General features: G+C 46.1%; 1 protein-coding gene across 5 annotated transcripts in view; it reads right to left on the bottom strand.

Annotated features, from left to right (window-relative positions):
- ncf1 (neutrophil cytosolic factor 1) overlaps positions 1 to 12,853 on the bottom strand; it is a 214,924-nt gene extending 202,071 nt beyond the window's left edge. For 3 of the 5 annotated variants that reach the window (XM_041197506.1, XM_041197501.1, XM_041197502.1), the window contains exon 1: positions 12,549 to 12,847. In XM_041197506.1, the coding sequence (XP_041053440.1) occupies positions 12,549 to 12,620 (72 nt within the window). In that variant the 5' untranslated portion in view covers positions 12,621 to 12,847. Of the gene's footprint in view, positions 1 to 12,548 lie in introns of all 5 variants that reach the window. The other 2 variants (XM_041197505.1, XM_041197503.1) reach the window with 2 other exon arrangements.
- Between the last annotated feature and the right edge of the window lie 844 nt (positions 12,854 to 13,697).

Raw genomic sequence — 13,697 nt, 5'->3', positions numbered from 1 at the left:
ACCTGCCTCACTCGCAGTCACACCCTCCTGCCCATGACCACTGTCCAAATCAGAAGACCCTATCCTAAGTGGTGTGACTGCCTCCTGGTATAAAGTATCCAGGTAACTTTTCCCCTCCCTGATGTGTCGCAGAGTCGACAGCTCAGCCTCCAGCTCAATGACTCTGAGCCGAAGCTCCTTAAGCCGCAAACACTTACTGCAGATGAGTTTGCCCTGGATCACAATGTTATCCAGAAGCTTTCACATGTTGCAGCATTGATACATCAACTGTTTTGCCATCCTCAATGTGTTTTAAATAATTACTTAATTATATTAATCACTCATTTATGTTGCTTTATTATATATTTTACTAACTTTACCACCAAACTGTGCACTATTTAAAACCTTGGGGATAGAATAGAACTTACCCACTTACCAGATACTCATCAATCAACTAGCTCCTTTCCCTGAAGAAAGATGTACATTTATATAATGCCTATTAAATCTCAGGACATCTTAAAGAACTTTACAGCTAATTAAGTATTTCTAAAGTGTAGTCACTGCTGTAGAGTAGGATACATGGAAAACAATTTGTGCACAGCAAGATCTCACAAGTAGTAATGTAGTTGTGTTTACGGGAAAGGCTACAATCCTCAAAGGCAGGACAAATTGCTTCCTGACCTTATTTGTGCCCTTTTCTATAAGAACATGGAACTGGAGTTTGATGTGTGGATGAGGGTATGAGGTCAGACTCTAAGTATTTGAATGCGCTTGGATGGTTTTTAATGCATATTTAGTTAAGGTTAGGTCCCTGTGATAGGGTAATTCTTTTTCTTTTACTGTCATTATTTTATGTGTGATGTTATTTTTTGAATTAACAAGCAATGTTACCCAGAACATATTTCCGTGTGCATAATGAAGTGAAATTGAATTGAGTTAATCATGGCCAGGTAATCTGTCTAAGTGGTGTTGGCCGAGGGCTAAATATTGACTAGGACACCAGAGATAACTCACCTAGTTTTCTTCAAATAGTGTCATGGGGTCATTTACACCCACCAAAGAGGCACAGTAGCCCCCAGTTCTATGTCTCATCTGTAAGACAGCTTCCCTAACACTGCAGCACTCCCTCACTTCTGTAGTATAAAGGTTTCTGGCATAGCAAGGGGTAACATGGGACTGGGAAACAGTATCGCCTATAGTGTTATGTAAAGAGGCACATGACCTGATACTAGGGTCGATTGTGGACTGAACAGAGACCTGTGTAGAAGCAAGCATGGAATTAGCTCCTAGCTTGGACTATACCCTGTATGTATGTATATATGTATGTACACGGTTAACCATACAAAACTCAGAACTTCTTCATGAGACCTAATGAACACACAACATGCTACACAGCAGTGTCATACCTTGCTTATTTGCTCAAGTCTCTGGTATGGGATTTGAACATACAGCCTTATGATTAAAGAGCTGAGAGAGCTATCCACAGAGCCCTAGCTGATACAGATACAGACCAGACTAGGTATGGATGGCAGGTTTCCATCCTTCTGGTAAATTAACAGAGTGGTTAAGTTACTGGACCTGAAATCCTGAGATCTAAATTAATGATTCAGAGACAAGAGTTCAGACCACAACATGGCAGCTGGGGAAATTTAAATTCAGTTAAATATTAAATATGAAACAAAAAGTTCATACCAGTAATAGTGACCATGAAACTACTGGATTGTAGGGAAATCACTGCTTCACTAATGTCCTTTAGGAAAGAAAATCCGCCATTCTTCCCTGGCCTGATCTCCATGTGACTCCAGACACACAGAAACGTGGGTGTCTCTTCACTGCCTCAGAAATGGCTGAGTAAGCTGTTGCATCAAAACTGTAAGAAATAACTCTAATCTGTCAAATGAAGATCCCCTACAGTCAAGAAGTTAGAATGGACATGTTTATGGCTGTATATAAGTGACATGCACCTGGCGAGATTGATTTCTTCTACAACTTTGAGGTGAGGAGACGTTGCTTTGAGCTTCTTGGGGACTGCTTAGAAATCACTGCTTCTTGATTGACATCGGGTGTCGGTAGGGAAAGCTGCACAAAGGTTAGACACGGGAAGGAGGGTGAAGCGGAGGCTGGACACAGGAGGGAGGGTGAAGCGGAGGCTGGGCACAGGAGGGAGGGTAAGAGGGAAAGGTGGAGTGAAGGCTGGATAGTGGAGGGGGAACCATTGGGGAAGGATGGGAGGCTGTCCTAGGGAAGACAGACTAACTACTTGGGGCACGTTAGGAGGGTCGTCCGGGGAAGAAATCCAGTCTGTCTGGGGCTTGCTTAGAAGGGTAAGCATGTCACACATGTTTTGGTCCTATTGAAGGGTGGTGAATGGTCTCTTTGAGCAGTGAGCATCATAGAGAGATGGGTCAAAAGGGAATGGTCCATGAGTTCTTGAATTTGTTGCTAGGGTTTGTATGACAGGACTGGTACTGGGAGGGTACAGTCACAGTCAGAGGAGAGAGTTGGATTCACTAGGGTGGAAGTGCAAGGCTAATGAGTGGGTAGTGAATGGTCTCATGGGGGGACCGGGTTGTGGAAAGTCAGGGTACAGCTAGCCTCGAGAACAGGAGGGGTCAGAGACAGGAGGGGCATGGGCACGAAAACAGTTATGGGAATGTGGGGAGAGCAGGAATCTCCACATAAATGATAACTGGGTCCAGGATAACAGGGAGAGGCTGCATAGTTACAGGAGGGAGAGGAATGACAAGGCTGTGATTGTGGAAGAGGATGGATGGAACCTGGTGGGTAACAAGGGGAGGGTAGGTGGTGTTTGATGCACTGGCAAACCTCACAAACACCATGCTGAAGCTCTCAAGGTTGTTGCCCAATTCGTAAAGCCTCTCAAGCATTTGGTATGAGAGGAGACTAATGGGTCACATTCCAGTAAAAACCCGTCAGGGTCTGGGGTTGCTGTACATTGTGTGCTGATTGGTATCTGCTGCTGTCAAAGGCAGGGAGGGAGGGATAAAGGGAGAGAGGGAGGGAGGGAGGAAGGGAGGAAGGTGGGTGCCTCCAGGGGGCACAGCTGGTAAATAACAGCACCGACTCCAAACCTCCATCCTCCTGGGTGAGTGGTCATGGCTGACAGGGCTCATGCCTTTCTATGCTGCCAAGGCAGTAGTTTCGAAGGTAATGGAAGCAAGCTGAATAGTGTCTGAGGGAGGGTTCTTGCATACAGCTGTCATCACCTTGGTCAACGCACAATGTCTCCATGCACGGTCATGTACGAACGGGAGGAACACTCATCTCTGATCCTCCAGGATGCCCTTCACCTGCAATGGATGGGGTGGGGATGTCATGTCTAGACAGAAGCCAGGCACAGGGCTTAGCCCTGGAAGGGGTGGGGTGAGGATGCCATGTCTAGACAGAAGCCAGGCACAGGGCTTAGCCCTGGAAGGGGTGGGGTGGGGATGCCATGTCTGGACAGAAGCCAGGCACAGGGCTTAGCCCTGGCTTGGTGGCTCAGAGATGGAGGTTCATCTACAGAGAATATACTGACTAGGTTGATCACTGCAATTCGTTCACAGATCCATTGAGGCCTAGATGATGCAGGAACCCTGGCTCTCGCCCAGATAAGGAGGAACCAAGCAGGTAAGCCCAGGGCCAGGAGGAACATTGGCCAGAGCAACAAGAAGCAGCAGGGCCTTAGGAAGATCAGGACGCTGGTGACCAGGGGCCAGTGCGCCAGTGAGCATTGGCCCGACCACGGTATATCGCAGGCAGTGCAGCTACCTACAGATGGGCAAAAGACAATGCCAGAGGTGCCTTAGAATGTTCTGGAATGTGATTTCTCCAGCTGCCAGCTTCCCCACGATGACCTGCAGCGGTTAGGACTTGGAGGCAGCCCCATGTTGGTGGCATTAAAGATCACCGCCGCCTTAACTTCTTTGCCAGCGGCTCCTTCCAGGGCTCCACTGGGGACCTGTGCAGCATCTCCTAGTCAGCAACACACATGTGCATCCAGAAGGTGACAGATGCTCAATTTGTCCAATTCCACCTGGATCACAAAAGCCAGGTTGCCAGGACGTTGGCTTTTGTAGCAATCTCAGGTTTCCCTCAAGGTCAAGAGGCTATTAACTGCAAACATGTGGCCTTGAGAGCTCCCTGGCAACAGCCAGTCACATTCAATCATAGGAAAGTTTTCTATGCTTTGAATGTGCAGCTGATATGTGATCACAGAAGACAATCCTGCCTGTTTGTGCTCGGTTTCCAGGGTGCTCTCACAATGCCTACATTCTGACCCACTCCCAGGTGCCACAGGTTTTTGAAGGACCTCAGTGATTGTAGAGCTGTGCCCTGGGGAAAAGGGATACCCCAGAAGGCCTGGCTGATGACACGAGTTTGCCGACCGCAGAGTGCTGCTGAGGAGAGGTACAATGCCACACATGCCTCCACCAGGTCTATGACTGAGCAGATGGTAGGCCTCCTGAAGATGAGGTTCAGATGTTTGGACTGCTCAGGCGGGGCTTTCTAATACTCACCACAGAGAGTGTCATTATCTGCTGGGCCCTGCACAACTTAGTGCCTCAAAGTGGGGGTGCTTTGGCTGAGGGACACATGGAGGAATGAGATGTCTCTTCCAACAATGAGGATGGTGAAGGGGATGGTGTTAACCAGGGCCAGGATGTCACTGAGCCACATGCAGAGGCCATTGTAGGGAAAGGATGTGGCAGACAGGCCCGTGACAATCTGATGGCCAACAGATTCCAGGCAGAGTAAGCTGCCGAGATATTTCCTTTACTATTTTTCTATCCTCTGCTGGTTGGCAGGCCCCAGCTCCTTTCTGGTTACAGACTTTATACTTTGCTCTGATGAACCTTGATTTATGATAGCTGAATTAAAATGGACTGCTTAATATCTGTCCTGCTGGTGGTTTGATCCTTTGCATGTGCCAAACTGTGCTGATATACAGAGTCCTGGCACTAAAGGAGCCCATTAGACCCTGCACAGCACTCTGTTCTCCCATGACCTCGGGCACCTGGAAGCAGAATTGAAATTTTTTCCATGCCCTCACAAGGTCTGTGTGCATGGCAACTTGGAACAACATGAAATCTAACCTCGGCAGGGCTGCCCTCATGTCACCCTCACACCTGCTCCCAATGGGGGGACAGATCTTGTAGAGAGTTCGTTCAGGCAGAACCAGATAGATGGGTCCATTGTGAGGAGCAGCATGAGACCACCGTTTGGTCCCTCGAGATTGCTCCTCCACAAAGATTGATGAGGGAAAATCATTTTCCTGTACCCCCCTCCCCCGATCGCCACTTGCCCACAGTAAACCCATATCCCTTGACATCTTCATCATGCCGAGAAGTTTCGTGGTCACCTTGAAGTCCACTCACTGACAGAGCCTCACCTGCACTATGGACTGGTGAGGTGGCAACTGTTCCAGACCCTCCAATCACAGAGACTCCTACAAGTCACAGTCCTAGATGACCTTAATATTGGTGTGAGACTGTGATCCGTCATTGTGGACACCCCATCCAGATTAAACATCTTTACTGCATGGACTCTGCAGAGCCCTGTTAGAGCTGCTGGTACTTCACATTGATTGCCTCACAGTCCTTGGCATGGTCCAGCACACAGGCCCATTCTACTCTCTCTCACCTCATAGACTAAGACTCCAGTCCTTCAATCTGGTCTGGTGCACTTTGGTTGCAAAACCTTTATGTGAAGTCTACTGCCACCTTTGATAAAGAGATGAGCAGGCCAATCAAATCTCCATGTGAGGTCTCACAAAGGCTTCAGTCAACTGCACACCACCTCTTTAATCCTACACTCATTCCCTCTTACAGTCAAGGCTAATGTGCCCATTGCCTCTTGCAGCTTCACCTGCATGTTAGCTCAAACTGACAAATCACCAAGGAAGGTCAGTAATGATTGGGCTTGCCCATCACAGCTTTCTCCAGACACGTAGGGAAGCCTCTGGTTTTCTATTGTTAAGATCACGGTGGAGAGCCTCAATCTTTTAACCCTGACTGCATGGACAGTGTTCTCTGCCACTCACATAACCTGTTAACTCTCCTTAAGTACTTGTGGCATCCGCCCACATCTCACATCAGAGCAACAGCAGCAGGAGATGCAATGACCTCACTGATCACATTTGCAGAGGTCAGAACATGGTGAGCTGCAAGTAATGGTTTGAATGATGCATGGCCAGTCCGCAGGCTCACAAATGATGACCAGTGCTCAATCATACACATGTGGGATTATTGAGTAATCACTACATTGATAATGTGAGAGAACTGAATCTGTAGGAGCTTATCCTCAGACTCTGATGGGGCTCTCATTCCGGACCCTTAAATGCCCGTAACCATTGAAACAGCTAGCAGCAAAATGAGAATCCAGGACTGTTCCAAACAGTGCAAGTGAACATATATTTACAAGTGCCAAAACTATGTACAATGGTTGTATACCCGTGTCACCTGTGTGACTTCAAAACTTCTCCATCTTTCTTTGCCCACTGCTCCGTCTAGGTGCAGCCCCAACATCCACAGCTGAGATGAAGGCAGCCTGCTGACTGCTCTGCCCTGTTGACTGTGATGACTTTGGTGGGAATCCTCTGGTAGTCTAGGGCCTGCAGGGCACAGGCTGCTCAGGCTCCTGCTCAGAATGTGCACTCTCCTCAGCCTGACCTGCTGGAGGCGATGGGGTCACTAGCAGAGGGGAGGTGGAGTGGCAGAGCACCCTTGGAATGCCCTGGGATAAAGCCCCTGCCAGGGGTCTGGCTGGCACTCCTCCCTACTGTGGGTGTGCGATGGCATCTCCCTGACACCTTGAGGAAAAGGGGCATCTGGAGGGAGGCTGAGGTGCCCCCACCCCTCTTGCCTAGTCACTGCTTAAACACACCAATGGCTAGAGCAACTGGAGCGGCTCCCAGCTCCCAATTCCCACCTCAATGGGGAAAATCTGGCCCACTATACCAGCTGAAAACTGTATTCTTCTCAGTCTTATCCATTTAGCCATTCATTCAAGTGATGCCCCCAACTGGTTCTCTGGTGAAGTCAGATCTGATCTCTGAGTGGATTACATGCAGACAAACTTGGGTTAGATTCAGAATGTTTGTTTTGTGAAAGTTAAGCTGAAAGGGACAATGGGGGTGAGAGGAAGCAGGGGGAGAGGGAGATCCTGGGTCGGGGGTGGGGGGGGGGCAAGTGTCGGGGTGGGGGGGAAGCAGGGTGAAGGGGGGGTTGCCTGGGAGAGGGGAGCAGGGGGAGGGGGGTTGGGGGGAGTGGGTGGAGACGGGAGGTGGGGGAGAGAGGAAGCAGGGGGAGAGGAAGAGCCTGGGAGATGGGGAGCAGGAGGAGGGGGGCAGCCTGGGAGGAGGGGAGCAAAGGGGAGTGGGTGGAGACAGGAGGCAGGGGAGAGAGGAAGCGGGGGAAGAGTGAGTTGGACAGCAGTTTAGATCTAGAACACACATTCCACGTTAAAAGAAAGGATTCTCTCTTCCTTTCCAGGTAAGGCTAAAATTTGTGCCTTACTACTTTTGATAACTAAACCTGAACAGTGAGTATAGATATGCTATTCAGCAATGGGTGGCATCAGAGCTGTGGTTGATCCTGTTTTATCCAATGTCTATTTGTCATTACTGTTCTAAATTGGTAATTTCTTGACACAGAGGACATTGACATGGAAAGGAAAATACCTGGATCCATGTTGGGGTTAGTGTGGGGCAAGGATGGAACCAGGTGCTCAGCAAATAGGATATGTCTGTTTAAAAACCTGGTTTTAGTTTGCGGCTTGGGGCTAATTGGCGATTAAATGACTTAAGTGTGCCTGGAGGCATTGAACCAGACACCGGCACATTTATTGATCCAGCACTGTCTCAGAGAAATCTCCCCAGAGTGATCTTATATCACCTCCATCACACACTGACAGACAACCACATGTATCAGGATTGACCAGGGACCGGGCCAGAGGACTCACACATATTCGCAGAAGTGACAAGATCCAAAGAGGAGGAATCTCCTCTACCTGCAGCAGGGAAAAGCCAAAGGGGCGGCAGAATGGGGAATGGGACTGACACATGATTGAAATCCCTCATTCCTCATCCCCGATTTTAATCACTCCACCGGTGATGGCCAGGCTTTCAGCTGTCTAGGCCCTAAGCTCTGGAATTCCCTCCCCAGACCTCTCTACCACCTGTCTTCTCCTTTAAAGACGCTCCTTCACATCTAGCTCTTTGACCAGTCTTTGGGTCACCTGTTCTGGTATCTCCTTATGTAGTTGGGTGCCAATTTTGTCTGATAATGCTTGTGTCACCATCCCTCAGTCTAGTAAATTTCCTCCACACTCTCTTGAAGGCTTTGGGATATTCCCTAAAGTGTAAGGTCCAGAATCATTACCAGCACTTCAGCCAGGGCCTAATTAGTGTTTCAAACAGGTTCAGATTAACTTCCTTGATTTTAAACTCTATGCTTCTATTTATAAAGCTCAGGATCCCACATAGCTTATTAACCAATTATTAACCAATTTATTAACTAATCAACTTCTCCTGCCACTGATAGTCAGTGGGTCTGTGGAGCTGTCATTGGTCTGAACTGGGGCATGTCCCCAAATACAGAACAACGCAGATCCCATTGCCCCACACCACAGCTCATTGTTCTGCCAATGCTTTACATCACCTTGTGTATTGTGAAGCAGTTTGGTACAAAATTAATCTCACAGGCGAGATTAGGGTAATTGGAGAGAGGGGGGAAGAGAAAGAAGCTAAAAACTAAGAAACTCATTTACAGATAGAAAATGGATTCTGGACAGAGATAGATGAAGTCCATTGTCAATCCCAGGCTCCCATTTGTCCCCGATTTTAATCACCCCACCGGTGATGGCCAGGCTTTCAGCTGTCTAGGCCCTAAGCTCTGGAATTCCCTCCCCAGACCTCTCTACCACCTGTCTTCTCCTTTAAAGACGCTCCTTCACATCTAGCTCTTTGACCAGTCTTTGGGTCACCTGTTCTGGTATCTCCTTATGCAGTTGGGTGCCAATTTTGTCTGATAATGCTTGTGTGAGGCTCCTTGGGACGTTTTACTACATTAAGTCACTACATTAATGCAAATTGTTGTTATTGCCACTTTGCTACTTTGTGATCAGTACAATTTCAAGGAGTGTAAAGTACTAAAACTCAGAAACAAGAAACCTTGTCGGAGGACAGTTTTTTACTGGTCCATGAATTAACTGTGGATTTTATATAGTCTCCTAGTTAATAATTAATTGCAAACAGGAAGCATAATTGTATCACTTCCATACTATCTTTGTTGTGTTTTGTTTCTTACAGATGCAGAGGATGTTTAATGTCATACCAAACATTTCCAGAAATATTGGGTCAGAAGTTGTCATCCTCCCAGTTGGCTGGTGAATTAAGATAATCAAGCTCTGCTCTAACATTGGGTTTCACTCCAACTCTTACTGTGATACCTCACTGAGGGCTGCATGTACAGAAAAATACTCTCATTAACAGAATGGTGCGAGCCTTTGGCTTAATGGTAGCAATTGGTCTTGGAGTCAGAATATAAAGCGTTCAAACCCTGCTCCAGCAAGTCTCAGCAAGTGGAGACCGTCTCCACCAAACTCTGGCTTGGAATTCCAAGTTGACATCCAGTGGAATGGTTGTGTTTGGGAGGAGTGGGTCGGCCCCTTCAACTTTATCTTATGGGTTGTGGAAGCCCACAGAAACCTCCTGACATAAAGGGTTAATGATGTTGTTGGCTGATATGAGGATGGTTATGGCCAATGAAGGAGTGTTCAGATCATACGGCCTGTTAGACTGTTAATCAACCTGCAAATCCTTCCACTAGTCCACACTGCTCTTCAAGGGGAAAGTGCTAAGAAACAAAAAGCAAACAAACTAGTGGAATCCTTTCAATATAATAAATAGTGTTGGTGCAGACAGAGTTTAAACTAAATCTGAACCATCACTGGGATTAGTTACTGAAGAAGCAAAACTCGCAGTTTAGAGAGGAGATTAAACTGGGCAAACAGCGAGAAAAGTTGTAAAAAGTCTAAACCAGAAAAGATGGCTTTAAAAAAAAGAACATAGGATGTAGGAAGATATAAAAAATGGAAATCTTCTCAAGGAACCTCAAAGTAATAGGTGCAAGAGGCTTAAGAAACAAAATTGGGGAACTGAATTCACTGATGAAAAGAGAAGTGCAGAAAAAAGTGAACATCCATAGGTGGATAAGAAACAAAGTTTATCAAATTTGTTGAAGAAATAACAGAGGAAAGATAACATTTGGTTGATATGAATTTTCAAGAAGAAATGAGGCCCCATGTAAGAGAATTAAGGCAAAGATAATGACAGGTGGAATTGAAGGAAATATAGACAGATGGACAGAGATGAGGAAGGGGCAGGAAGCAGTAGTTGGTGTTTGAAAGGAGTGTCTCAGACAGGAAAGGTGGAATAAGTGGGTTTCACATGCAATGGCTTCCCCTGTTTACTAGATACAGAATTGATCTCATTGTAAGAGTTAAGGGAATATGTCAAAATCTGCTGCTCACATCAAAAATGGGCTACTGTATATTGTGATAATGTTTGTAAGAGTTCAGGAGAATGGCCAGATTAATGACAGATGCACCCCAATGTAGGACAACGTGACATCATCTATTTTGGAAGTAATGGTGTTGAGGAGCAGAGTGAGATTAGTGTCAGTAAAGATGGCAGTGCAAGTCGATAAGGCCAATGGAAAAGATGCAGTGAAGATTCATTAGCACATTGCCAGGGATAAAGAATTCTAGTTAGAAAGGGAGACTGGAGAAGGTAAAGCTTTTCACTGAAACTGAAATGGTTACGAGGCAATACTGATTTATGAATCGATTATAAAATAAACAGATTGTTTCCACAGGTCAGTCAAATGGTAGAGTACACAAATTTAACTTAATCATCAAAAGAACAAGTGAGGGGATTAGAAACATTCCTGTACTGAGAGGATGGTAGGAATGAAGTCAGAAAGCACTTTACACAAAGGGTAGAGGAAATCCAATTCTCTACCTGATTTGAAATTTTAGTAGATTTTTGTTGGGAAGGGCACCAGGTTTAGGGAGCGACTATAACTAAATGGACTTGAGCTACATCTCAGCCAAGATCTACTTGAACAGCTAAGCAAGCTATTGAGGGGCTGAATGGCCTACTTCTTTTGTTCTTAACTCTCTCCAGCTTTGAAACAGAAGCTATCAACAGTTATAAAGAAATTAGATAGTTTCTTTGAGAAGAGGAATATTAAACGATTTGGGGAGCAAGCAGGAGAGTGGGATTAGAATGGGTTGGATATTAAATCTGGTGGGGAGTGAGCAGGTGAGTGGGTTTAGATGTAGGGATATGAAAGAATACATGGGGTGTGACGAGGCAAGTGGGTTCAGGGGGCAGAAAAGGGAACTTATAAAATTGATAGGCCTATTTGCATTTTCTCCGTTGTAACATTCAAGGATTCAATTAATAGAATATTGGTTAAGATTGGGTGAATAAATCAGTTCTTCAGGATTACACTCTGTAATTCTTTCCCCACTCTTAAGAAAGCCACAAATGAGTTTTCTTGGCGGTTGCCAATGATCCTATGGAGAGAATTTTCTTCCCGTTGAGGGGGTTGTGCAAGGGTGGCACTGGTGGGCATGCAGCCTATCAGCTAGGTGCTGCCATTTTATGTGGGCAGGCCAATTAAGGCCCGCCCAGCGTGATGGGCACCTGGAAGCGCTGAGTGCTCCCTGTACCGTGGGGGGGGAGGTGGGTTGGCGGTGGGAGGTTGCCTGAGTCAGGGAGTGGGCTCTTTTGTGCATGCACGCAAAACGCCAAAGGGCGCAGAAATCTCCCTGAATTACTTTCACTTACAAAACATTGAAAAATTTTAAGGTCTTGCCCCGTCATGTGCAACTGTCCCATGTCCATTAATTTTATTAAAAAAATTTTTAAAAACTTTAAAAACATTCATGAAGCCTCATTCCACCTGTGGATGAAGCTTCATGATAAATGCAAAGGCCGCCTGGGCTCTTTGCCTGCCCACCAACCTTAAGGTTGGACGGGCAGCATTGCTAACAAGTTTAATTGGTTTTTCAATGGCCTTAATAGGTTTTTGACAGTTCGGCGGGTGTGCAGCTGCCTCTGGTGTGCACCTGCTGAACCAATATCTAAACGACATGCGGTGTCTTTGGGACGCACGCCCGACATCACTGTGCATCATTTTACGCCTTGCCGAGCAGGCCCTGCCCCTACTCGCCAAGCCGGAGATTCTGCCCTTTATTTTTAAACCTTGCCTTGGGTTTGAATCTAGAGACAGACTCTATCCAGACAGATGCTGCAGTAGTGATGACATTTGCAATCAGCCTATTTGTTTTGCCATTTGCTGTATTCTGCAGACAGCCTCCAAGAGCTCTTGATCACACTGACAACTGTCCACAAACATTTCCAACTCTCTAAGTTTCCCGGGACAATCAAATGAAACACAAAACGAGGTGATCGGGTTGTCTTGCTGAGACCAAAGCTGAGAGTGACAATCAGGGACTATTTGCTGATGCAGGATTACTGATTTGTTACTGGTACTCACGTAATGCTGGTTAGGGACAAACCTTTTCTCAAATCCCAGCACCTCGATATGGCTGATGTAAGGCTCCCCCATCTTAAGTGCAGCCAATAAATTTGTAAATCTTCTCGAAAGTCCTGAAACTCACTGCAGCTATCCGTTGTGATAAGAGAGTGCTTGTCAAGTGTTCTCCTCAAGGGGATGTATCAGTCAGTCCGCCCCACTTTCTCTTTCATATCTCACTTCCCACTTGCATTAATTGGTTGAGATAAATCTAATCCATTTTTCCACTAAAAGCCAGCTCTCTATGAACTGTCTTAGAGACTCACAGAGAGCTTCCTCCTTGCAGCAGTTATGTGCATTGCAATAGAGAAGTGAAAATAGCTATAATCAGATTACAGTTACATTAAGCAATAATTTAATGAATCTATTTTGCCTATTAATTTGAGTTAAACAATCACTTGATTATGAATGTTGAGTTTGGATTTAGAGCTCTGGTTATTGACCATGGAAAAGGTATTGCCAACTTGCCCACTTTGATGCATTCAGCCTCACTAAGTACAGTGATTCAGGTATGAGTGCTCCAAAGGGCAGAATCTTGTGCAGCTCCCAGGAGCGGGAAACGAGGTGGGCAGGAGCATGTAATTGAGCTGAATATAAAATATCAGCTTCCTGACAGCAGGATGGAAGTTGGTTATTAAATTGGTTGCAGATTGAGGGCCGATTGAGCATCCTAACAGCAAGTGTTTGGAATCTCTTTGTAATGTATTAGCATGTCATGCATGCTCATCAAAACACAACTTCACCAGGTTAAATTGTACCTTTGGAATTAAGTATGCAGCAGATGAGAAACTTGTGCGTTCAGATTCATGACTGGTGAAAGGTAGTGTGCAGCAGGCGAGGTTGTCTTCCTGGAGTGGGTTTGGACTGAGTAAGAGTTGCTTTTCTGATATAGGGATCTTTATTGCATGAGGAGAGAAGAGGCATTGATACCTGAAGATGGGATAGGAGGGGAAAGGAGCATGGTTGATTGAGGGAGGGAGGTAGGAACCCTACAAAGGTTCATAAGGGACAGAGGAAGGAAGCTGGACTATGCAGGGATGGTCAATTTCTATAGATAGTAGGTCAAGCACGATTATGGGGAGATCAAGAGTTATACAGGGAAGGTCAATG

This window comes from Carcharodon carcharias, chromosome 10 (assembly GCF_017639515.1).
Source record: "Carcharodon carcharias isolate sCarCar2 chromosome 10, sCarCar2.pri, whole genome shotgun sequence".
NCBI classification, from domain to species: domain Eukaryota; kingdom Metazoa; phylum Chordata; class Chondrichthyes; order Lamniformes; family Lamnidae; genus Carcharodon; species Carcharodon carcharias.
This window is presented reverse-complemented; position numbering and strand designations above follow the sequence as displayed.